At 40.0% G+C, this 27,329-nt stretch overlaps 1 protein-coding gene across 1 annotated transcript in view; it reads left to right on the plus strand.

The window, feature by feature from the left end:
* Window positions 1–5,373, plus strand: part of ROBO2 (roundabout guidance receptor 2) — an 85,253-nt gene extending 79,880 nt beyond the window's left edge. Inside the window, exons 14-15 of the mRNA XM_066340909.1 lie at window positions 1,300–1,500; window positions 2,497–5,373. Coding sequence (XP_066197006.1) covers window positions 1,300–1,500; window positions 2,497–2,498 — 203 coding nt within the window. The 3' untranslated portion in view covers window positions 2,499–5,373. The remainder of the gene's footprint in view (window positions 1–1,299; window positions 1,501–2,496) is intronic.
* The last annotated feature ends 21,956 nt before the right edge of the window (window positions 5,374–27,329 follow it).

The following is a 27,329-nucleotide window of genomic DNA, read 5'->3' on the forward strand; positions in this document are numbered from 1 at the left end:
ACATCCTACTCTCTTGTGGCAAATAATGAAATCCTGAGTTTCTTCCACAAATTTGTTCTCGTTTAGCTCTCCTCTAAGTTAATTATGTCTCTGCTGCAGTCTTTGCAAAGGCTTCAAGCTTGTGAATAAAAGTGGCTTTATCTCCTCTTTCTTTCCAAGCATCCCCACCAACTTTTCCTTCTGTGTTCCTGCCCTCTGTCAAAAAAAGTCCATTTCTCCTCAAAAGGTTGCTTAGGAGTAAAGACAATTGGAAAATCAAAATAAAGAGAACCCTTTTGGCCTAAATTTGCATTGAAAAAAGGCAAGATTCAAGCAATAGAAATCCCACTGACTTCAGAAGGGACAATGCTGTGTTTGAGGTTAGGCTTATATACCCATAATCTTTCTTGAATCAAACTATATTTAGCAAGATCTCTTTCTTCGGCTTCTGAGATGGCAAAAGTGCCAACACCTTGGCATACATGGCGAAGAAATAAAATAGTGTTTTTATTTCAGTGTTAAATCAGTGCTGCTGTTATGCTTCTTAGATTTGGATTATTACAACAATATCTCCAGGAGACTCTAATCAGAAGTGATGTCTTGTTTTACCTCATGCTATATGAAGACATACAGTCTGATGCCTTATTGCCATTAATCCCGCTCTTGAAAGCAGTTCATTATTACAGGTCTTCACAGAAAAAGATTCCAAGTGAGCAAAAGTAAGCCTTTTGCTCATAATGGAACATGAAACAAGCTGCAGGATTATTTATCCACCCCAAATATTTCAGCTGCAATGTATAATATAATATTTTCCAATGTAATTCAACACCAGTTAAAAAAATTGTCAGTGTACTTTGCATCATTAGAAATTACTGAGTTTCTGGAAGCTAATTAAATTAGCTGATATTGTAGTTCTTTATCTAAACTGATTGAGGTAATGTTGCCATAATTTTAGCTAAAGAAAAGGGAAAAGCACATTTATGTAGGCTTGAAGCAACTATCTAATCATAGCTTCATTGTTTTGGAAATGACGTGTTCACCTGTTTTTATTAAAGTATCTATGATTCATGATCTCTTCTTCATAATGAATCTAGACTTTTTATAATTAATAGAAACTGACTTTGGAGTTCACAAGAAAGCAAGATTTAAATTCATGCTGGCTTCTCTGTCCTTGGGATACAGTTGCTTATTTTCTTAGGTGAAATTGTTATGCTGTAAAGCAAGACAAAAGAAAGATATGAATGAATATGATGTGCATAAATGAATAGCTTGTTTATTCCTGCTTCTAGGTATTTATTTTGCTTTGTTTTGCTTTTCTAGAAGAGGCACTCGTACCATATAGTAAACCCAACTTCCCATCCCCTGGTGGCCACAGCTCTTCAGGAACATCTTCTTCTAAAGGATCAACTGGACCTAGAAAAGGTGAAGTCTTGCGAGGAGGTCACCAACGCAATGCCAGTGACCTTCTCGATATAGGCTATGTGGGATCAAACAGTCAAGGACAGTTTACTGGTGAATTATGTAAGTTTACCTCTAGCTCCAGTTAAAACTCTCAAATAGATAAAAGAAAAAAAAATTATGAATCTATTGTGAAGGGAGTAGGAAGTTGTGTGTGATAATCAGATTAAGCTTTATCCATATCTTCTTACCTTCTGAGGCGTATTGCATGTGATGGCAAAGAAATGTTGGCCTTCTGTTCCATGCTTTGGACCAGTTCAAATCTGTATAAGCCATGCCAAAGCCATCTACATGGCACATCTCTCACTGTGTAATGCTAGTGAAGCATGGGGAAATTTGAGAAGGAATTCTAGTAACTTAGAAAAATTTTTTTGCAAAGCATTAGTGTGCTTGTCTTGGAAATGCCAATGACAGATTTCCTCAGCCTTCTCCTTAATTTCCTGTTGCTTGATGAGAAGTATTCTCTTAGATGGAGGTCCTCTTTTCTTGATTGCGTAGCTCAGAGCTCAGTTTTTCAATTTTATATCTCCACCCTTTTCCACAGCATCCCAGGTCAGGGAAATTGCTTTCCAAATTCTTTTCCTATTATTACTCAATATCTGTTAAACTTTGTATAAAACCATGTTGATGGTTTTATACGTGCTGGCAGTACCAGCTGCCCAAAGGCTTGACCCTGTTGTTTGAAAAAGTACATCAAAATCCCAGCACGCTCAGGCATACTGGTGTGTTTAATAAACTTATTAATGGTAACAAAGGCAGTGGAGCTGTTGGCATGTCTGCATCCTCTTGCTGCAGCCAAACTCTCAGCACTTCCTGGCAGTTTCTGCCCCATAGCTGTTTGAGAGCTAATGGTGACCCAGGAGCCCAGAAATGTGCAGTCTCAGATATGGTGTTGGTAAGTGCTAAATTTTAGCATCCCTCGCTTTTCATCTTAGAAGCAATTAACCCTGTTCTCACAACCTATTGAATATTCATCCTGTGCTGCAGTAATATTGCCATAGGCTTTATTTTCTGTGGTTTATTACAACCTCTTTCTCTCTCTTTTGTTTCTCTCTATAGAGTAGTTGAGAAGACACATTGCAAGCTGCTCTGATGGACCATCAGGTCTGAACTCATGGAAGTGATGACACTAAACAGTGCAATGAACATTTTCTTTATTTATGTACTATTAAAAGAACTGTAAATGCAATGTAAAGACACACAGCCACACATATCCCACAGATACTTTACTTGTGTTCTTCTCTTTAATACACCATCCACCTTAAACTATTCCTTGTCAGGAGTATATAAAAAAAGAAAGAAAAAAAAAATCACCCTCCAGGATTAAAAGGATTTCCTTCTGTATATAATTTCTTTTGTTGCATTGCTATGCAAGCTCACCTTCTTTCTAGCTATGTTCATATTCATGTCTGTTTTTACTGGTCTGTTGTACTATATGTGAATTAATAGGCTGTGGTGCCATATATTAACTTTTAATTGTGTAACTTTTATGTTTAAAGTTTGCACTGCAATTTTATTTGGTGATAAGCACAAAACTCTACTCCTCATGACATGAAGAAAAAAGAGACTGAATGTGTGAAGTAGGCTTACGTCCTGTAAGCTACTTTGGATAACGCTGTATGTAAAGGAGTATGTTAGGTGGTTTTCCATTGGAGTGTGAAAATGAGAAAGTGACAGGCAAAACTGATGTCAGTGAAGACATTAGAGACAGATTTAAACCTTTTAAAAGCAAGCAATTTAAACCTTTTAAAAGCAAGCAACATAGTTGCTTTTTCTATTTAAGAAGGGGTCAGAAGATGGAAGTGTGAGATTAAAGAGTGAAAATGAAAACTAAAGGTAGCATGAGATGGCCTAGACCCTTTCACTAGAATGATACCCTTAGTATCTGCTTTTAGCCATCCCATGCCACAAAGTAAAGGGGAAGAAAAATAGACCTCGCTACAAACAAAAGAACTTAAGGTGTTTCACTAAAGCTGTTTTTATTTTGCAGTTTTAAAAGAATTATTACCATTAATTTCTCCAGCCCAAAATATAGGACAGAGATTTTCCAGGAGAAACAAACCACATAAACACAAGGAATACCTAGTATGAAGATAAGAATGCAATCTGTTATTAAGAAATTCTCAGGCTGCTTCCAAAAAATTAAAATTTCAGAGTATCTTGTCTCACCTTTCCAATACATGTACAGTATGATAGAGGATAAAGCTGCACCACTGAAATTCATGACATTAATTGCTTTGATGCAGTCTACACAACCCTTTCTGTTCCATACCTGAAGTTTGCAAGAGCTGAAATTGGATCCACTAAATTTGTAGTAAAATGTTTAGTGTTTGGAAGGAAAACAATGGTCAAATTATTTTTTGCTTGCATTAAGTCTATTTCTGGCAATACAATACATCCAAAAAGTTGGATATAAGCAAAGGAAATCTTTGACCTGTGTTTTAGTGAGTGGCCTCAAACTCTACTACGATGAGGAAATAATGCATGTTTATACACAATTTGAATAAATCAGACTCTGTAAGTGGACATTAATGACAGCATCCTGTCTCTTCATTAATTTTCATGACTTTGTCCAAGTCTTCTTTACCTCTCAAACCTCAAAGACTAAATTCTCAAGCTTTTCTTAGAATATTGTGTGGGGCTAACCCACCCATTACTTTGATGCTTAATTTAAATATTGCATCTTAGAGCTTATTTCTGTTAGTTATCTGACCATGAACACAAGTTTTCATCAAATACCCTTTTCATATAACCAGTCTATGTTGTTTTATATTTTGCCTTGGAGCTCACCAGTATTAAGAACACTTTTTGTCATGGCAGAATTTTTAAAAAGTAAATTACAATGCTAAATATGTGTTGCTTTTCATTTCATTAACTTGTTCCATGATAAGATAAAACACTACAGCCACCAGCTATAACTCAGCACTATTGACTATTGAAAAATGCTAGTCAACTCCCTTATGGTCAAGACCTGTTATTTAGTAAGTTACAAACAAAAAAAGTTGAGGAAAAAATGTATTAATTTATTTACATATGTGACCAATGAGCATATGCCCTTTTCCTGCTTGTTAAAACACTATAGTTAAAAGCATAACTTCAAAAATGTTCAAGTAAGATAAACAATGCAGCATAATTACATATGCATGGTTTTTATTTTGGTATTACCACATGAAGAGAAGACTATTCAGCATACAATTCAAATGTAATTCTCTGGAAAATGTTTAACTCAGTCACCAATAGTTGTTTTTTCCCCTATTTAATTCAAAAGCTTGTGCTGAGCTTTGGTGGAACACCTTACTCACTCTGTTCTATTCAAAATTCAGTATCATTAGAGGTTGATAAAGCCATTCCAATTACTTTCAAATATGTGTTTTATCTCTTCCACTGGAAAGTAAATGTGTGTCAGTATTAAAGGTGTTCAGTACCATGATATTCACTAACTTGTCCATCTGCTTCTGTACATTTTTGTTCATTAATAATTTGCTTACAATATTACATAAGGTGTTGTTGTGTATGGCAAAGTGTCTCCATTATCTTACAGGTGATGTCTCTTCTTTTTTTTTTTTTTCTCTCTCTCTTTTCTATACAGTGTACTTCCAATGAACCACAGTACATATTTTTTAAAATGCCATTTAATTTACTATTTTAAAAGAAGTATTCTTCTTTTTTTAAAAAAAATGAAACATTTATTGTGAATAATGTGTTTAAAGAAAAGGGATGTTGTGGCAGCACTTAGAATTGTTTTTTAATTTGTTTTTTTAAAAAAACTGTTTATTGGCTACAGTTTGTTCACAAAAAAGTATGACCTCTTAATGTGTTTCATTGGTATTGTTAGTGCAGCAAAGTTTAATTGGCATAAGAAGTTGGTTAATAGTACTGTTGAAGTGTGTATTGTATATTTACTGGGGAAAAAATAAAACATATTCACATTTCAAATCTATGTTAAAAGACCTTGAGTAAGGAGTCAATATGTGAAAACTCGAACAGGGAAAATCAGGCAATAATAACATAGACTGAGCTATAATCATCACTGTCCACTTACAGGTGACAAGGAACATTTTAAACGCTGAGCCAGTGGTAAACATTGCCTGTCCTCGGGGTTTGTGTTTAATGTCCTGTCTGCACTGGAACAGTTGTAGCACTGTAATTACACAGTTGCAGCTTTTCCAGTGAATTTTCTGCTCGTAGCTGTGTTCTCTCACTGTGGGGGCACAGCTGGCTCTGCCTGGAGCCCACAGAGCAGTGGATGTGTGAAACCATGAACCCTCAGACCTGGGGTTTGGTGCTGGTGGAGCTACTGCCAACCCAGTACAGAATACCCCAAAACACAGGGATAGGTGCTAGGCCAATCTTTCTCTATCTTTACACTAAATATATGCTCAATTTTAAATGCAGGAGGGCTGAAGGACCAAATAGTGAATTGTTCCATGTGCTTCAGTGGTGTATTGCTGTATGGGCAGCCATTTAGTGATGCAAGGAACAGACAGTTCCTTTCTGGATACTTCTTTTTTTATTTCTTTTCCTTTATTTCTCAAGTACATATCCAAGTCAGTAAACCTTTAGAATACCTTGTGGTTGTCACCTGAAATGCAGCAGAAACACCATTCCTTGGGAAAAGCACTAAAGATAAGGTGCATGGAATGGTTTTAAGTATGTCAATTTAACTACACACCAGTGCAGAAGACATGACTGTTTGAAATAATTATATGCTGGTTTATGCTTGCCTCAGCCCATGCATTGCCAGCCATGAGAAGAGGTGTGTACTGAGGCTGAGAAAGAGTCCTCACAACTGAAAGAGGAAAGGGAATAGGGTTGGGGGAGATTTTGGCAGGAACTTTTATTTAAAAAAAGAAAAAAAATCACAGGCAGCTCCTTTGGCTTGTCTACAATTTATGCAGTTTGGGGTGGTTTTTTTTATGGTTAATGGCCTTGTGGAGTTTTAGCAGGGGAACTAGAAAAGAAAAGGTTGACCTTCTTTTGTAAAGACTGGGGGGTACTTGTTTGCTAAGGGAGGATTTTTTAATTTTAATTTTTTAACATATGTTTTGAGTTCCATCTATCTGGAACACATTAGCTAAAAAATAAATTGATTTTGAAAACCACGTGGGCAGCAGACAATTCATTTAGGAGGCACATTCAAATAGCAGGAAAAAGGGAAAAAATAATACTGAAATAAGGAACACATACTGGTTTAGAAACAGCCAAGTCCACCGCAGTCTCACATGCAATTTTGAACAGTACAGTAATATGTATAAACTTCATTGCTTTTGGTTTCCATAGCAAAACAAATTACCCAAAGTCCATAGGAGGCCTAGATCCTCAGGACACTAAATCTGGTGCTTTGTTTTAGATGTGTGGTTAATTAATCCAAGCTGGTGAGGATGGAGGATGCTCAGGGTTGTACGAGGCTGCAGCCCTGGCTGGATGACTCCAGCAGAGAAGTTCTCATGGCTTTAGGCTCAGTGGGTTTCAGGGGATCCCAGGCAGGTCAGCATGCAGAGGAAGGTCACTTCTCTGAGGATGGAGTTTTCAGGGCAGGGAAGGTTTTCAGTGCCTGTGGCACCACGGTGGTTTGCACTTGGGCAGGCGTGTCTCACATTTTGGGACTGCCCTCCCCAGTTCTTTCTCAGTGCTCTCCTCTGTGGTCTGTGCACTCGGTGCTGAGGGGGTGTCTGGCATGGGGACTGCAGGAACAGGAGAGCCATAGAGGTGCTCTGCATGCTTTGAGTGGCTGGATACATGGATAAATGCTTTATTAATTCAGAGGCACCAGTGAGGCAGGAGAGCAGTGGCACCAAGCACCTGCTCTGCTGTGTCTAGTTTGTTCCTCGCTTCTCTTCGGGGCTGAGCTCTTTCCTGCCAACATCCCTCCACCCAAATTAACAGATACAAGTCACAGATATCTCGTGGGACCCACAGGAGATATAGGGCCCTGCCTATGTGCACAGTGGACTGGTTATTTGGGGAGAAGTAGCTCTGAGTTCCACAACTGGTGTGAGGACTAGAGTCCTCTTTGGCCTGACCTTATTTGACTGTGTAGCTACATCCAGGAAGACTCGAGCAGAAAACAAATTCCTAGAGCAGAACTCAACATTGCAGCATCTCTTCTGGTATGTGGCTCCTTATTCAGTCTGTTGTAGACAGCCCTGAGTTGACTGCTGAATTCTCACCACATTCTGAGGGCTCAGGTGGCTTCTGCTGACATCTAGGCAAGTGAGATTGTTCCTCTTGCTTTAACATTATAGAAAAAAACCCAAACAAAAACCAGAAAACGACAAAACTTAAACCTTTAACACAATTTTTTTTTTTTAAAAAAATGCTCAAAAATCTTAGAAAACAGCATTTCAGGTGTATGTTTGGCAATTTTTTCTATTTCCTGATATTTTGTTTTGGCTAGCATTGAAATGATCCATTTGGGTTTTTTTCAGGGCTGTAACACTGTCCCTGCACCCCGTCCCCACCCCCTGCATTTCCCAGTACTTATCTTTCATCTGTAAAGAAGTTATGGTAGAGAATAATGACATTTGTATACTTACATTGTTCTAACTTAAAGCAACAAGGTGCACAGTTGCATTCAGTTCAATTGATCAAACCAGATGGGCACAAAATATTTGTGGGGTTTTTTTCTAAAAAGGCCTGCTACTATTTGTGCTGATATTTGTTCCCCATTTATGCTGATCAGTGCATCTTTTGCCTTCAAGGATGCCATTAAGTAATTCTCCTTTGTGTTCAAAAGCAGGAATCCATTGTGCAGCACTTGGAGAGCCACTCGGATGCAGGTAAAGAATATAACAGCTTGAGCAAGTGCTAATTAGAACCAATTAAAGTTAATTGACCTCCTTTGGCAGTAAAATGCATAATGGAACTTGCTCTGTCCTTGCAAAATGGAGGTCTTGCCTCTAAGCATAAGAGTGAAGCAGGGTTTCCTGTAGCAGCCCGTAGTAATTATGTGGGTATAACAACCAGGAAGCTGCTTGCTACAATTTGTTCTAATAACTGAGCTCTACTGTATCAGGGCAGCACAATAAAAGTGAGATTTCTGCTCCAGTCTATTTAGAAACCTAATTTTTACAGAGCATCCCAAGATACCGATACTAATCTCTAGGAATGAGTTGGCAGGAAAATAGAGTCCCTTTTATAGGTAAGTAATGGTGTGAGTGTAAAAAAACAAAAAGGCAGTTTCATGCCTGCTGGTTGGAAATAGCCCTGATGCTCAGAGGTTGCGTCTATCCTGAGCAGTGGGGGAAGCTCTGGCAGGCCTCCAGTGGTGCTGTGTCTGGGGGAAGGAACTGCCCACAGGTCAGTGGGGTCCCTGCTGAACCTTGCCATGAGGTTGCCTTCTGCAGACTTCTGTTGGAAAAGGGGCACTGGCATCCATCCAGCTGAGGTTTGTGCTGCTGCAGGACTGCACCACTGCCAGGGGCAAATCTGTGGACATGGTCAGAGGAACCCAAATTAAAAGAGAGAAAGAGCAGGGGAAAGAATGAAGGGTAGGAAATGCAAAATTGTGTGAATTCGAAAGCATCAGTGGTGGGTGCTAAACGGTACATCGCTGTGAAAAGTTGAAAAGCCATTTTTATTAGTAAACTAGAATTGATCCAGTTTCCATGACCATGCTTTGATGACTTTTTGCTTGGCAGGAACTGAATGCGACTGATTTTGCTGCTAACTTGGCCTTACTATGAACAGCAATAAAGGTGTTAGTCAGGTGGGGACTTTGATGTGACCAGTAACATCACTCTCCCTTCAGGGAATGTTCTGTGCTGGCTTGTTAATGAATTTCTTTCCTAATGAGTATCATTAAAAACCCTTTGATTAGCTATTTGTGTGAATGCCCTTCCTTTTTCCTCCAAGCTGCTACTTGCACCGAGTGGCAGCAGGATTTTGCCCTAGGCAGAAAAGCATGCAGCTCTATTCCTCACCTCATGAATACAAGTCTGAAGCAAAAAGCAACACGGAAGAGAGTGAAAGGAAAAATAAGGAAAAATAAAAAAGAAAGGCCTCATAGATGAGTTGAAGTAATTTTTCTACACATGTACAACCTGAGCAGGCACCAGCATTCAGATGGGATTGTCATTAGGGGAAATGAAGAGCAATAGGTGGTGATGTTGAAGCATGCAACAATAATTTACATACACCTCGAGTGCCAACAGGCAGAGAAACAAATAAAGCTATAACCTGAGGAAAGGGAATGCCAGAGAATAAATGGACCGCAACGAGCAAACAAAAAATGCCATGTCATAAAATGTAGCAAAAAGCCTGGAAAACAAAATTCAAAACAAAACAAGGCATTTCAGATCCAAAGCACCTTAATGAGATATTGATGGCACAGAAATTGCCTACTCCTATGCAAGACAAAAGAAGACTGAGGAACACAAAAACAATTAGGAACCAGATTTTGCCATCTAAGCTTTAATAGAAAGAGATGTGGCATAGCAGAGTACAATTAATCACCAATTGCCTGAAACACTTTCCCAAGCTACTGCAGACCTGTCTCCCCTGCTCCCAATCTGAAAATGACAGCCACCCAGTCCAGTTTGTATTTAAAATAAACCTCTGCCATTCCTTTCCCTGTCCCTCAAACCTCCCAATGAATTGCAGACACTGAAAAATCAGTATTTTGTATTTACTCTGATATCACAGACTTCAAACCACCTTCAGTCTACCCACCCCCTTCTTCCTTCTCTTTTCCCACCAGGCATAAACTTCATCTGCATATTTTCCACCTTGTTGCTAGACATATAATGAGGCTTTTCTATTTTTGTCCTTCTTTGCCCAGAAAGCTGTCTTAGCCACATCACACTCAGGGATGTATAAAAGTTCACTTCATATTAGAGCTCTGTGGAATGTGAGGTTTAAGTTTAAACTAGGTCACTGGGTGCCTTTAGAGCATTTGTAACTAAGGGAGAGCCACTGATGGATGAGTCCTGATTTGAGTGGCTCAGCCCTGTGCTCAGGGCCTGAGAAATCCAGGGGAATGGTCACAGTTGCTGAAAGATTTCGGCCGTGTGTCACAACTCGTGTCTGCTGTGCCACATGTGATTCCCTGCGTCAGAGTGAGCACAGAAATCCACCCTAAAACCGCTGGAACAGTCAGTCGCTCTGAACAGCAGTGACCTGCAAGTAGATCATGGGTCTGGTGAAATCTGGGGGAAAATTTTAGTCTTTCCTTTAATCGAGATGGGGGATCAGTTTCTGTCTGTCATGTCTGAGGAGATTTTTGCCCATCAAAGGACTGCCTTTCTACTCCGTGCACTTTGCAGGCCTGAGACATTCAAACACATTCTGATTTTCTCTACACGAATGTTTGGGTACTTTAAAAACCTGTTTCCAAATATGCGGCTTTGAATTCCCTTCTGTCATAGCTCATGTGTTATTTTAGGTCTTTTGAGGGTTACCCAAACCCCAAGTGTTTTCACAAACACTTATCACTACGAAAATTCAAAGAATAACCCTTTTTATATTTTCATATACTTTGCAGTCTCCTCCAGACCCATGAAAGAGAACAGATATGAATTTCAGCTTTTGATTGCTGGTATGTTACACTTCTGATTTCATGGAGGGATTTAGGAGGCATGCTTTTCATAGAAACTGATGTCAATTAGCTAATTGGAAACTTAACAGTAAAAGTACTAGACCTCTGAGATCTGGTAAGTACCCTTGTACTCTAGCTGAGAGTAAAACCTTTCAGTATTTATACAAACACTTTTTGCTTTATTAATTGGATCATAGAATTACAGCATTTGGTAATATTTCTGGTAGAGTTTTCTGGGTGAAGAAACTTTACTTTGAAACTGAGTTGCTCTGATGAGAAGCTCCCACTTGGACCAATATATGGAATTTCGTTGGACAAGCAAATCTCACATGACTTTATAGCAGTAGCAGCACTCTTGGGGGGGAAAAAAATTAAAATCCAGGTTAACCCAGCTCCCTTTAGTGAATATGTGTCATAAGCCAAGAAATGTTAGTTTTGGCAAAGATGTCTTTGTGCCTGCCCTGGCATCTCACTGGTGCCACTCAGAGCTGGAGCAGCCATGGGAGTGGAGGGCAAGGAGGAGAAAAGGAAAGTGAGGGGAGAAAAAAAATGACATGCAGTATTTTGACAACAGTTTTCAGGACAAAAAATACTTCCTCTTTTTTGTTTCCTAGACAGTTCTGTAGCACATTATGGATCTAGTACACAGAAATTCTCCTTTTGCCCACAGCCCATTCTCTTTCTTTAAATTTGGATGAATTTGAATACTTCCTCAGAAAAGAAAAATTCCAAAAAAACCCAAAACCAACCCTTATGTTAAAAACCAAAACAATGTGGGTCTGTTGTGTTAAAAACCAAAACAATGTGGGTCTGTTCTCAGTGTAGGCCTCTGACTATCAATATTAGGATGTGTCAGTTAATTGATTATCATTTGTAAACTGTTCCTAGTGCTGACATTAATAATGACAGAATGCTCTTAATTGGTCCCAGGGAACAAAAAAGAGATACGAAATTCTCCCCTTCTTGTGCTGATTTTTTTTTTTGGGGGGGGGGTGTTTTTTGGGGTTTTTTTGGGGTTTTGTTTGTTTGTTTGTTTTGTTTTGTTTTTGGGTTTTTTTAGTGGTAAATGGATGGGTTTTTCCCCATCTACTACTCAATATTTTCATTGTAGTCTTACGGGTGTTTTGAAGCATCTTACGCTGTTCACTTTCTTAAATCCATTTATTAAACTGAACGTTGTTGAGCATGAGGCTGACATTTGGTGGTTCTCACGCAGTTTCTAATAGCTGCAGGGTGCTCATTTTTGGAAGCAGTTTTATGATGCTACAGAATGTCTTCTCTGCTTTTGCTGGCACATATCATGCCAATAGTTGAAGCTGGAGCTGTCAGGACAGCTAGTGTCTCTATTTAGCAGACCATTGTTTGTCATCGAACAGATATTCTTGGAGTTTTTTCAACTATAGCATTGTTGCCAATGGTTAAAATATCAAAGCTTCATAAACGACTGTGCACAGGAAGATGAATCCAGCTGGCAAACTTTCTACTTTTATGATTTTTGTAGAAGTCATCAACAGGCGAGCCAATAATTTTCACTCTCTGATGAAGCCTTCATTATGGAGCATCTGAAACCTTGCTGTAATGTGGATGACTTTGACATTTTATCTACAGTTAAGTGCTTGCACATCTAGTAGCACTCATACAATGAGAATTAAGCACCACAAAGAGCCTCTGAAAATAGAGCAACTAAATTTTCCTCTGCATTTATACAGCATACAGGTTTAGGGAGGTTCTCTCTTGCTATTTACAATGTCTTTGTCAGATTCTTTTTATTTTAATTTCCAGAAACCTGCCAAATGTCAGCACTTGTAACTATCAGCTCTCAATAAACACAATCTAAAGGAATGTGAATAATTTTGGGCACAAAAAAAGAGTAGGTAATGAACAATTCCACAATGAACAGCTGCAATGGAAGGACAAGTTAGCCCAAGACACTTTCTGTGTTTGTCAGATTTAATTTAAGGTTTTGTCTGTGCACACATTCAGGAACACTTGTCACAGGTGCTCAAGACATGCAAAGAACAACTACAGTGAATAATAAGGTTATTGTGCTATAATGTTATCATAACACCTGAAGCAGCCATGCTGTTGTTTCATTCTTCTTCAGCATTGATTTTTTTTTTATTCTGAAAAGAAATTGTTGCAATTTTGACCTGCTAGTGGATTCTGTAATATGGAGGAAATTGTAATAACGTGGTGGTGTTTTGGGGTTTTTTTGGTGTTGTGTTGGTTTGGTGGTGGTGGTGGTTTTTGTTGTTGATTTTGGTTTTTTTTTTTTGTCTTCTACTTCCCTGCAATAGACTCAGGTTGGTTTTACTTGAGTTTGAGGTGTAGCAAATTATTAGCACAATCCTGCTGATAAAGCACTCCTGGTTGGCTGCACTGAAAAAAGAAACTGAAACCAATAACAATTGGCCAGAACTGCTAAATGAAGCTGTATCTTCTGGTTCTCTTTATAGAACTTCTGTCAATTTTCACAACTCTTCAGAATGGAATTTCTTATTCAGAAAAACAAAGAAAATTTTCCTTCAGAAAAATAGTTTGATCCAGGCATTAATGCACTGCCAGACAGGGTCTGATCCTTATCCTCTCCTACACTTTTAGCAGCATCTTACCTACAACTGTCTCAAACAATAAGTGTAATAATCAGAGTGCAATGTCTATCTCATCCTGCTCAAACAAGTCACCTGGACCTGCCTTACTCATATAATTTATTTTTCACACCACTGTTCTTAAATTTATTATTTCCTACCATCTGGACTGCAGCATTTTAATGTATTCTGGCTTCAGTATTTTCTTAGATTTTTTATCATCCATTTTCCTTGGGGTTTTGTTTGTTTTTTTTTAAAGATGTGATTTTGTTCTTTGATCCCCCCCTACTTCTTTGCTGTTTGCTTAAGGAAAACCAGAGCCTAATGTTCACCCAGAGCAGACTGATTTACAGGTTGCCTGCACCTATGTACATGTTAAGATACTTGTTACCACTTTTACAGGTGGTATATGTCCCTTCCTTAGGTAACTCGTGTGATGTGAAAAATCCTGCCCAAATAAAATTCTGAATCTGAGAAGCTTTTTCACATCTCCTAGACAATGAGGAGATGTTCTATTTACCAAGTGCAACACAGCTATGAACAGTTTCGCATGTTCCATAATTTTCCTTCAAGTCCAAAAGTTCTACCAGGAAATTCAATAAACAGCTTCAGCCTCTCTGAGCTTGCATCCACACAGCCCATAAGGGATTTGGGATGGCTTGAGTTCAGCACAGCTAGTTAGGGAGAGACAGAACATGGCCAGCATCCTCACTCAGCTGTAGTCATAAATCATCATACAACCTGGCGTTGACAAATTGATCTTGGCTTAGAGCATCCAGGAGCTTTGTGAGAAACCTGGCCAGGGCAGGGGCTCCAACATTAGCAGCAGGCATCCTGGGATAAGCTTTCAAACTTCTGTATGGAGGGGGATATGTAAACAATATGCTTTGTAGGCAGATTTCCAGGAAAATCTATTGAAATTTTTAATTTCTCTTCAATTACTTTTCCTGGATTTTCCTTCCAGTTTAGTTGCTATCTCTGTTGTCCAAAGGAGCAGGGGCAAGGTGGATCTTGGGTGATAATCAGGCTCATCTGTCAGCACTGATATGAGAGAAATGGCAGGCCAGTTGTAACTGAGGGCACCAAACCTGGCTGTGAAAGGGTAACCAGCTCCTCAAACTTTGCTGAAAATGATGAGGCTTTGGGGTGGTAGCTGGAAAACTGTTCTAATCTGAGGCTGAGTAGCTGTCACATATGGTAAATCTCCACAGAGGCTGAACATAAGCTGAGAATTAACGAGCTGCTAATTTCAAGACTGATGTCTCTAGAATGTCTTCTATTTTTCCCCGAGATTTTTTCCTTATCCCTTCTCTCTCCCTCCCCAGTCTTACCCTTTCCTTTATACGAATTCCTTATCTCCCAAGCAGCCATTGCAGCACTTTTCTCTTCATGTGACTGTGCATGTACAAAAGAGCTTAACCTGAATGGTACAAGGAGGCATTTTGGTATCTTAATCTACCAGCAAGTGATTGGCACAACTGCAGGGCTGGGGGCCACAGCCCCAGAAAACTATTCTGTGAGAAAATGGCATCAACTTTATCCATAAAAGCACATTTCTTATTAATTAGTATCATTGAAATGCTGCCTTCTGAACATTTTAATGTTTCTTCTAGCTGCCAATCTCTATCTGTTCACTTTAGTTTTCCCCCAGATTCTTTATTGTGTCTTCCAGTCTTCTCTTTTATAGCAGTTTTTTCTTCTTTTTTTTAATTTTATGGTTTTGCTTGCACCATTCTGCCTGCCCTCTACTAACCTTCTTCTCTGCTTTATCTAGGATTTCCAACTCTCATCCTACTCTCAACACTACCCTTCCCACCACCTAATTTTCCAAGATTATTCCTTCCTCTATCTGCATTGCTAATGTGAAATTCACTACTTTAAATATGTCATTCTAATACATGAATAGCTAAATCTCTGAGCCTGCACAGAGAAACTAGATGTCTTCAAAAAAACGAGGAGAATCAAATTCACTTGACTGCTAATGTGACAGATAGCCCTGTTTTATCATCTACCTGATTTCTGCTTGCTACAAATCCTTAAAGGATATTTTTACACCTTTGTTTGTAGGTGTACAACCATAGGAGAGGAATTAAGAACTTGCTGAAAACATACCAGTTCTTAAAAAACTCTTGCAGGAAAACATCAATCTTTTTGAGGGGTGGGGGGCAGAGCATGCTGGTAATGCCTATTTCTTTTTTGTAATCTCCATGGTGCTGTTACAGAAAGATTTAGAATTGCTTACAGTCCTATTGGCTGGGTAGTGTAAGATGTGAGTACAGTAAAACAGTATTCTTTTTCCTCATTAAAGTATTATGAGTCCACTTTGACATAAAATCCATAAAACATATGGATTTGGGAAACTCTGAATCATTAATAACACAATGGCTTTTTTGTGGAATAAATATAAGGGAGAGATGAAGTGGAAATTAAATGTAATTGAAAAGGAAGTGAATTTTTGCTAAGATAATATACCTTACCAGTATGGTTTAGTCTACTGGTTTTAGGGGGGACTGAGAGGCTATCAGGGTGTTGGAAACAAGGAAGCTACATCTCCTCTTTGTCCCATGTGCTGGATCTTTCTTCTTCACTCCCGCTGCCTCCCCTTCCTGATCCTGTGGGGTTTGTGCCAATTGGCATAAGTTATAGAAATGTTTCCTCTTCTGATTTTTGCTGCTTGGATGCTGAAAGGTAAGCCTCCTTGGTGCATAGATAAACTAAATCAATCACAGCCTAGAGATGCTGTGTTCTCATTTCCCCTTTTCCAGCATGAGATAATGGTTCCTGTGTAGACTTGAACCACAAAATTGCATTGACAGCTTCTGGGGTGCTCTTGTCCTCTGCCATTGCTGGCTGGGAGCTCAGAGATTTCACAAGCAAACCTTAATTTCCACGAGTTATTTAAATAATCTGCTAAAACTTTTTATGTAAGTAGGTAGGTATTGGGATTTATTTTTTACTGTTTATTTTCTTGAGAGCAGCACTGCTGAACTTGAAGATTGGATGGATTTGTTGCTGGTATTTGTTGTTACATCAATTGCTTTATTTCAACTCTTCTGAAAAGTCCAACATTTCAGATGTGTGTATTGCAAATTGCTGGGCAAGTGTTTTCTATTGACACCAAACTGGTGAAATGGCAGGTTAATTGTTTCATGGAGTGGATTAGAGAGTGGCAACACTGTCTGGAAGGCTGGCAGAGTTACAGCAGTAGCCAGCTGATAATCACAGCATCATTTAACAGTAACAGACGGGATCAGGTTAAACTGGGTACCTCAGACTGGTTTTGGTCAAGGTTATACCATGAATTAATACCAAATCACGAAGATAAAGGAATATTATATCACTAAAAACACTTTATTCCTCATCAAAAACATGCATTCTGTCTAATAGACATCTGAATAATATCATATATGAAAACACTAGCATTTTACAAAGATTCACAGATGAAGTATGCAACAAAAATTGTTGCTCTGTGTTGCTCTGCTGTCAAGATTATAACTAACAAAAACACATGGAAAAGAACCTTCACAACCTGAGGAAAATTTATATTTTGACAAAATAATGCTCCTTGAAGCAGGTTTCATGAACCAATAAAGCAATCCATGGATGAGTGAATTATAGAATTACCTATTAAATGAAAAAATAAATACCAGAGGTTTGGGGGAACATTATGTTTGGTGTCATTGTCTGATAAATCTGGTTTATAATGTAAAAGGATTTAAAGAGATCATTACTTAGGCTAGGATTAGTAATAAATAAGCAAAAGCTTTTTTGCTAAAGCCCTAGGTGAACAATGGCACTCAAAAACGAAACACTGGCAAGATGCCCATCTCCTCTGGGAAAAGATGGGAGAGCCAGCAGTTCCTCTTTGTAAGCAAACAGCCCACAGAACACCAGCATCTTCCTGGTGCATTAAGAGCGTGTCAACAGGGCACACTTTTTGTGTGGTTTTGTGATTACCTGTTTAATCATAAGTGATGGTTAAATTCAGAGGCAAATACAGGGCTGCTGAGTTTTTTCCATCTGCTCTTTGAGGGTCGTATGTTTACATCTAAGCTCATTTTTCCCTCATCTGTGTGTATTTGGTTTTGGTTTCTTAATTTCCTCTTCCCAATGTGTCTTGCAAGAATGAAAATATTGAAATGAGGCCACAGACTTTAAGAACTGATTTTGCTCCCACATGTTTTTAATTTTTTTTAATATATGTCTTATTGGAACCAGACAAATTCCAGCACAAACACACACACAGAGGGCAGAATTTTCCTACTGCAGTAGTTCTGGCACAAGACACTTGCATAGCTCATCATAACGATCTACCTGAGCGAGTGGGGTGAGAAGGATTCACACATTAAAAAGGAAAACTATGCCAAATTCAGATTTTGAGTATGAAATATTTAATATTAGGAAAAAAAATCCCTACTGTGAGTCACAGGAAGAGGTTGCCCATAGGAATTGTGGATGCCCCATTCCTCGAAGTGTTCAAGACCAGTTTGGATGGAGCTCATAGCAACCTTACCTGGTGGAAGGTGCCTTGACCATGGCTGTGGACTTGGAATTATATGGTCTTTAAGGTCTCTTCCAACCCAAACCCCTCTGTGATTCTATGAAATGGGAAAAAGCTGATCATCCTATGCTTTTTGGCATAATGTAACTTGAATTGTTGCTTGCATCCGTAAGTCCAGGTTAGGTTTTTGTGCAGAAGCAAGATTTTAAGATCATGTGTTAAAGTTTTTGGTGAAAACAGCTAAAAGGCCGTTTGATCCACTCCTTTAAAAAGATCAGTGGCACGATAGCATGTATAAACATGGCAACAAGTTCCTGGAATTCTCCCATATGGAATACAGACAGCCCCATTTCACTGGAGTATGTCGCTGGCATTTAGCGCCCATGGAATTAGAGGCATCACTTGCATCCATCATCTATTATTTATGCCTGGTACTATTTAAAAGAAAAACTCACTTGAGAGCTTGAAGACCAAGTCCCACAGGGAGCTGAACACCTGAGGAAGGAGCTCCATTACCCTGCAGTTCCTGCAGGCACCTGACAGCCTGAGGAAGCCAAAGGCACAAGGTTTTTTGGCAGCCATGGCCATTGGGCCGGAGCAGACCAGAAACAGCAGCAAGAGGAGTCCACTCCATCATCTCTAAAGGATTGTTAGGCAGGAGAAGCTGGTTTATCCTGGCCTGGCTAACACATCCTCCTGGGAAAATGAGTGCTCAGGCCAAGAGTGAGTCTGAGCGGAAGGACCTCTGTGGGCACAGGTTCCAAATAGTGTGTGTTGGCAAAAACCTCTGGTTCTTCTCTGAGCAGGAACTCTTTGGTTTCTTACATGGAAAATCTGAGCCAGGGCTTTCAACCTTGTTTGGCTTTTCAAGAAAAAGTGGGTTTGTTTAAACTTCCTGCAGGATTCTGGGCATCTGCTGGTCCTGTAGGATCACCTCTACCTTACAAAGAAGTATTTCTGTAATCTTGGGATCTGGTTTGGGGAAAGGCTGCATTTATTTCTGCATAGAAAAGGTTCTTGGGAGGCTCATGCTTGTGACTTGCATACAAAAGAGGGGATATGCTACCTTTGTGTAAAAGTGGCCTATACTGAGCATCTGCACTGGGCACATCAGCACTGGGAATTGCGTCCAGGATCAGGAATTCCCTGTCCTCAGGGCCAAGTGATGCAGAACAGTTGTGTTTGTGCTGCTGTCCCAGCCTCCCGCAGAGCCTGCTGACCACTCCATTTGTCTGCCCGTGGTATCTCCACAGTGCTGAAACATAAGTATTTTCTGCAGGTTTGTCATTGAGTTTAGAGTGTCTGAAATCCAGTGAGAGTCCTGCTGTACCATGGATGTCTTCATAGCCCAAAATTGAGGTAATCTGTGGGAGCCAGTGGACCTGCAAGGCAACAGAAACCTTTGGGACAGTGGTGAGGAAGTGTGTTCGTTTCAGTGGGAATTTTGTGTATATTGCTTAACCCTGATATGGAACAGAGCAATATATTTAGATGATCCCTACAGTGAAAAAAACCCAAAAATTTTCAACCTCCCTGAAGTAAAAATGCATCTTTTTCTAAATTTCTAGTGACAGATGGGAGGCTGTGTTACCCTCCTTGGCTGTGAGGGGGCCTCTGAGGGTGTCGAGGCTCTGCAGAAATAAGGCTCTCAGTAACCTCAGAGGGGTGTCTGGCTCTGCAGTAATAGTCTGATGCAGCCATGCTTTGGTCACTGTTGCTCCTGTTTTTCCCAAAAATTGCTCCTATTTTAAGCTGTCAATTTGCAGACTTAAACCATGCTGGCTTTGTAATGGATACACATACTCCCCAAGCAGATAATGTTTTCAGATAGGAGATCTCATCCAGTTTCTGAGCCCAGTGCACCTGGGTGACAGCGGCGTGACAATGCATAGCAGCAGATTTTGGATTACCCTTAATAACTTCTTCTGTAACTAGGTGCTTTAGCTACCCCAAACCAAGGAACAAGCAAAGCTTTTTGCACTCCATGAAAATGGGTATTTCTCTTTTTTGTGTGTATGTATGTGGCATGTTTCTAGTTTCTGTGGAACAAGTCAGTGGAATGCTGCTATTATGCTCATGGAAACAGATTTATATTTTCCACATGCATCTGGTCCTATGGATTAAGAAAAGGTTTTAAACTTTTTTTTCTGTTGAATTCAAACAATTAGCTGTTTGGAATGTTGTGTTGTTTGTTGGTGGTTTTTTTTTTTAATGGAATGGAATAATTTTTGTATTTATATTCTGTATATCTGAAGCTTTCGGTGTTAAGTATGCGTTGTGTGTGTGTTTTACAATGACTGCCCCAACACACACACTCCACATATGTTTCCTCTCCTGATTTGAATAGAAATCTAACACTGCAAGTGAAGTACACTGAACTACTGTTTCACAAGCTGTCATTTAAGTGATAGATGGTAAATTGGAATTTTGCCATGCAAATTAGTTAATGCTCAGATGAAGCCAGTGTTTAACTATTCAAATAAGATCTGAGTCTTGATCAGCTGTTTCAGCTTATATCTCCAGTGAAGCAGACAACTAGCTTTCAGCTGGAGCAGACAAGTAGAACTCCACAAAACCATCAACTCTGCTCACTTAGAGCCATCTCAGTAGATCAAATGATGTTCAAACAGCACTGATCTGTAGCTATCAGCTGGAAACAGCCAATGGTGCTGTTTCTTCAGGCAAAAAATTGTGATGGTTGGTAGTATTTTGAAGGGAAAATTTGCATCTCTGGAATCCACTACATTGAGAAATGTAAAAATACAACAAACTCACAGTGTGACCTTTCTTTTAACAAGAACATATGTAAAATTCACACACAAAGAATATTATATTTAGAATCTTAGTGGGAGCCAGGAATAACTCCTATAGCAAAGTTCCCTAAGCCTACATTTTAAATGCATGTAACCTTTCTTTCAGCAGTTTGCTACTGCTTTTGTGCACAGGAGACCTTTCAAATCTGGGAGGAAGAAAGCCCCTTGGCTATACAAAATGCCCTGTCTTTACCTGAGAAAACTCCACGCTGTTTCACATTTATAGCACTTCATTTCACCTTATTTTTCTTGGATTCCTTAGGGAAATTTCAACCTGTCAAGTAACTGAGAAGGAGACATCTACAGACCCAGTCCTGCTCCCTCACCAGGAGACTTGCAGCAGCCTTGCTTATCCCTGAGAGGTACCAAAGCCTTAATAAGGACAGGGGGAAGGAGAGCATCTTTCCCACTGCAGATCTTCCTCCTGGCCCTTCACTAAAGTCTCCTGGAAAGAATTGCCACAGTCTTTTGGAGGTGAGGAATAACTACAGCTGAATTTAGCTGCTCTTGGCTCCTCACAGTTATTCTCAGCAGTTCCAGTGTTTGCCTTTCTCACGGGCCGGGGCTGTTCTTTTCCAGCCAAGGCACTTGATCCTGCAGTACAGGTGATAGAGATCTGTGCTGGGAGTTCATAGCACAGTCCAAGTGATGATGGATGATGGGAGTACAGCAAAAGTGTTGTGCTATTTCAAGAAAAGAGGGCACAGATAAAATGTGTTTCTCTCCACAGCAAAAAAATTGAATTCTCATCACCTCTACCTCCAACAGTGTGAGTGCTGCTATGCATGTGACAGTGAGGGTGACATTTTAACATCAGTGCTGCTTTTTTCAACCTCCTCAAGAAACATCCGAACTTTTTCTAGAGAGGTTTGTAGCACATATCTTCTAAAATTTTGAAAATATTGCACACCTGGTCTAAAGTCCCTCAAGACAACATCAAAAAGTTAGATGCCACAGAGTCTGGCAGGGACAGAAGGGCCAGTCCCATCCACTCCTTCTTCCTGAGGTGATGCGTGTGCTGGTTGCCTCAGCTAAAGTCAGCAGGGACAAGCTAGACGAGTTTCTGAAGAAAGACCAAGTGCTGGATTTTCCAAAAGAAGGAACGACTGAGGGAACAACGGCAGAAAAAAAAAAGGAAATTGGGTTTGAGATGTCCATGAGTGGGCAGAGAAGTGGGAGGAGGAAGCCAGAGAGTGAGAGAAGCACCAGAAGAAAGGACCTGCAGAGTGTGGGGTTACAGGAATCAGCTCCAGGGTTCATAAGCCTCCAAGGGGAGGGAGGAGACAAAGCAAATGATGCTTGGAAGAGAACTCGATTTAAAAAGGAAGGCTGTTAGTTTATACAGTTAGCAATCCTAGCAAAGTCCTTTGAACAATTCCTTTTTCTGTAGTTTTATGCGTGTATGTATGGAATGGGCCATTTTCCTGTTCACTAATGTGCATTCTCATCACATCCCATTCTTTATAGCCATTTTAACAGCAACTACACTCTGAAGACATCTGCTGAAAGTGATGTAGGTACCCAAATCAGTTTGGGCTAGCCTGGCATTTCTCCCAGTGTTCTGACTCAAAGATGAAATGTGTTGCTATCGTTTACAAGATGTTCACAAAGCCACTCTGCACAAAAGGAGACTGTACAGTGTGCCACCATTTGAAATCTCTTTACAGTGTGTTTCCATTAAAACAACAAACCTTGGCAGCTACCATCTACTCTTTTCTGATTTGTAGCCAGCCAATTATAGCACTTAGAATGCACTTAATTAACAAGGATGCAAGTTCAAGGCATTGCCTTTGTGTAGATCTAGTTGTGCCTTAGGAAAAACTTAGTTTTGTCTTCCCTCCTGTGTGTTTATTTCCCCCACTGTTTTTGTTAATCCCTCCTACATGCCGTAGCTCCCTTGTAAACAATATTTTAGCAGTGACCTCAGAGTGTTCTGAGTGCCTTCTGAAAGTCAGATATTAAAAGAATTGAGTTGCTTCAATCTCTTTGTGCGACCTTCAGTCACAAGAATAGCTCTGATGGTTTGAGTGGGAAGTTTTGCAAGAGTGAAAATTGCTCCAGTGAATCTGGGCCTGACAAACCATATTCTGTTTTTGTGGATTACCAGATGGAAGAGCTACTCTAAGGTCAGCAGTCGTAAGGGGAGACATGCTGGCTGTAGAGGGGATGGAAACAATGGGATGGCCTTCAGCATGGTCTAACCACCCAAGCACAACCAAATGACCTTGCTGAGCATTTATGATGCACTGAGCCCATAGCAGCAGCCTGGTTTCTTTGTTCTCAAACCATAACTGCTCTATCTGCTGGGGTGTGTCACCCTCTAAAGCTCAGTACAGAGGAGGCTCACTGGGATTTAGGTGGCTCTGCCCACAAATATGTTTCTGCCCACAGAAACACACAAGCATCTTGGGAACTGTGTTAGAATTGATGCCTGACATAGTTAGTCACAATGTTTACAGAAACTAGGCTGTGATTCAAGATTGTGATGCAAATATCACAGTTTCAGGGTGGCTCTAGATGAAAAGCTTTCCCATTATAATGGTTTTTCTCTTGGTGGAGTCAAAATAGTGATAAATTTCTTATGGCACAGACATTTTTATGCTTAACAAAGTGAGTGCCGCAAAGCACAAATTTCATTTTCCTGTAGTTTCAGTAAAAGCAAGACTGTGAAGAACAGTGAAGAACAAAGCACAGATAAATGTAGTGAGTGTTAACAAATTTTAGGAAAACAATGAAAGTTTCAATTTAGTACAATACAATATGATTTACTGAATCAAGGGGGTTAAGATTTTGCATTGAGTCCTACAGATAAAGTAAATTAATCCAGGTCTTCAGGTTTGCTCTTTATCTAATCTGTTTTACAAAAATACTCTTTTTCTCTCTCAAAATGTTTGTAAATATGTCCTTTCCTGCTTCACTGTCTTATCTGACACATCTGACATCCATGTCACATGAGATTTCAATTTTGCAGTGGGAATTCAGCTTTTAAGTTTGCTTGAGTATGTTCAAGACCTTCTGATTTAAACCTAATTCTCCTCCCTCTAAATAAGATTTAAGTATTAAACACTCTTAATCAAAACTGTATTTTCCACAAGGGGTCCCTGGCCAACGTTTTCTTTATGCCTGTTCAGATTATATCACAGTGGTCCCAGGCCCTTCCTGGTGACTGCCATAGGAAAATATGATATCAGTAATAAATTTCAGCTGTGCATTCAATCCCCCATGAAACCTTTCATTAGTGTCTCTCCCTGCTGTAGCACTGCAGAGGGAATGCCAGAGTGAGAGCTGCCAGGAGGAGTAGAAACTAAAGTCTTGGCAGGAGCCACAAAGTGCCTGAGAGAGGACGGTGGCTGGGGTGAGGGCACGGGGGGCTGGCAGGGGGGCTGCCTCCACGGGGTTTGCTTTGCAGTTACTCCAACCAGAGACCACAGACACAATGTCTGACCCTCATGGTTTTGCCTTCTTCCCCTCTGCCCCACAGCAGTAAGTACAATATTCACTGATTCCACACAATCACAGAACGGGTAAGGCGGGAAGGGAGCACTGTCCAACTTCCCTGATAATCCCTCTAGGATTATCCTAGAGCTCTTTGCACGGGATTGTGACCAATGGTTCTTGAATATTTCCGGTGAGGGGGCCTCCATACCCTTTCTGGACAACCTGTTTCAGTGCTCAGTCACTGCACAGTGAAGAGATTCTTCTTCATGGTCAGGAGGAACTTGTGGGCATCTGTTCTGCCCACTGCCTGGCACCACCAAGCAGAGCCTGGCTCCATCCTCTTGGCACCCTGATACCTCCAGATATGGATACAGTTCTACCTCCTTTTGTGCTGCTCATTTCCTTCAGTTAATTTGACTTAGGAAAGAGCAGTGTGAGCCTGAAAATTCTTATTTTCAAGTTGTTAACAACACTGTTAAAGATACCATTGAGCTTCCAAATGAAAAGTATATGCAGAAAACAATTCAGGTGCAGGTTTCTTTCTTTGTTCATGACACCTTTCTTTTGTCTCTAGCAGCAAGAACATTCTGCAGTGTGAAGTTTTCCTTTGTTTGTGGCTGCCTTCTGTACCATTGTTCTTTCATGTTACCATACCCAAGCAGAACAAATCTGTTTGCAAGTAAAGGAGAGAAACAGACTGAATGGTTTTGGTCTTTTCAGAAGTCGAAGTATCATAAACAGTGCAAATTTTGGATCAAGTCTTACTTGATTTTATCTCATTAAAAGGCTGATTCAATTGACTTAGGGTGTCTTCTCCTATACTTGCTTTAGAGGTTGTTCCTCAACAGATGGACATGACAATTTTCCATGTTATCTATTGTTTCTCATGAAGACTGTAGTAATATGATCAATTGTCACTAGAAATAACTTTGAATTTTCTCATTACTGCAAGACATTAAGATGTCAGGATATGATTTACTACGGCAAGTGACTTTTATGTCATCTATTTTTTCAGAAATCCTGTGAACAAGTTTAAATTTCCATTTCCCTGGCATTGTATCTATGTGTGTAGTGAAACAAAGAAAGAATTGACTAACACACTGAAAGCATTAAGCATTTGAAGCTGCCCTGCTAGAGAAGTACAACAGCAGCACAGTGCACCACATGAAACCGAAGCAACCACCTGGAAGAGAAGGAGAGAAGAGCTTAGGCTATTAGCACAGTCTTTGAAACCATTTTGTCAGCAAAATGCTTCTCTTCAGTTTGACTGCAAAGATAAGGAGTGACATGAAAGTGCAAAAAATTAGAATATCCAGACATCTTAACAGTCTGAAAATATGCAATGTATTTCTTCTGGTCTTTTGCATCTGACATAACTCTTTGTTGACTTCCTGGCAACAGGAATTTCCCCTTATATAGCTTGATTAATAAAAGTGCAGTGAATGGCTGTGTAAGAGTCAAACCATACCCATGGGTTAGCACACACCATGTGTCTATTCCTCTGGAGAGGCTGCACTGCAGATTCCTTGTGCTGCTGTTTGCTGGAGGAGGGCTCTGAAAGATGAGGCTGGTGGCAAGTGGCATGCCTACCACATCAGGTACACGGTATTTAACTGAGTTCGCACAGGTAAAATGCAGTGGCGTGGCAGGAGTTAGGTGGGATTGGTGTTATTCATACCCACAAATGTCTCTGAGGGGAAAAAGTTTAAATGATAGAGTCATAGCTCTAAACTCAGACCTCAATATCTGCAAAATCTCTTGCTGATTTGCAAATGAAGTACGCTCTGGTGCTTGACAGTCTGGTGTGTTCCAGTGGGCACCATCTTCAGCGTCACAACCATGAAGCAGTTCTGCTTGGCTGCCTGGAAGAGGCTTCCCTCCTGTCTGGGCATGTGTGGAGAACTGCTCTGAGTTCTGAGTGCTGGACAACCCTCCTGGAAGGGGGCTCAGTGATTTCAGTCACTGGGCGAGAAGTGGCTGTGGTAGTAGTAAAGAGAAGAGTGGAGGTCCTGGCACCCAAAGGTATTTTATCAGGGCGGTTTAATTTAAGAAATAGGCAGGGGCACTGGTGTGTGGTGGGATGCTGCACTCGTGTGAAACTGATAAACAGAATAACAGAATTTCTGTTCAGGGTGAATTTCAGAAAGAGGAACTCAAGTGCAGTTAGTTTTTTGTGACTATTTAGCAATTAACTTGGCAAGGGCTTTCCATAGCTACCTCTGTGACTTGAATATCTGCTTTATTTCACCAGCCAAAGAATTTAAGTCTAAAACCACAGGCAGACCCTTTAGAACCTGAGCAAAGAATTCTTTAAAATCATGTAAGAATTTCCCAGATGAAAAATAGACTTATAGCATTTAGGATTATTAGGGAAGCCAACTTTGTCACCAAAATATAAAACACCTATAATAGCACAGGAACCTCCTGGAACATAGAAAATTGTGCTCTTAACTGGATTGCAGGAGTACCTCAATTACTAATGGATTGCTCTAGATGCTGCTTGCATAGCAAGTTTCACCTATAGCTGGTGGAGAAAATTACTTTCTGTCCCCAGTCTCTGTTTTGGTGAGACAGCACAGCCACACGTGCAAATAGACAAATAAGGTCTGTGATTTCATAATAGGTCATATAATTTCAAGTTGGAAATAGTAACTGAATGATGAAAGGATATGCCACAGCGCAGTGGAAAGGCTGATGAAACCTTTCCACAGAAGAAAGTCTGGGTCAGATCTTTGCTCTCTAACAAACAGGCAGCGCTGGCAATTGGAACGAATTAATGTTTCCTTCTGAAACAAAAGTGGACATGAAGGCACTTTCAGATTTCTTGTGTCCATCAGATTCTCACCCAGGAACGATGACTGCAGGGTTTGTCATGGAGCAACACTTACTGCTCAGCATGGAGAGAGAACATTTGTGGCTTACTTGGAGCTGCACAAATTGACCTGCCAAAAGAGCACCTGGGGTAGTGAATGTCTTAATATGTTTCACTTGCTTTTTTTTTTCTCCTTGACACTTAA

This window comes from Sylvia atricapilla, chromosome 2 (assembly GCF_009819655.1).
Source record: "Sylvia atricapilla isolate bSylAtr1 chromosome 2, bSylAtr1.pri, whole genome shotgun sequence".
Taxonomy (NCBI): Eukaryota; Metazoa; Chordata; class Aves; order Passeriformes; family Sylviidae; genus Sylvia; species Sylvia atricapilla.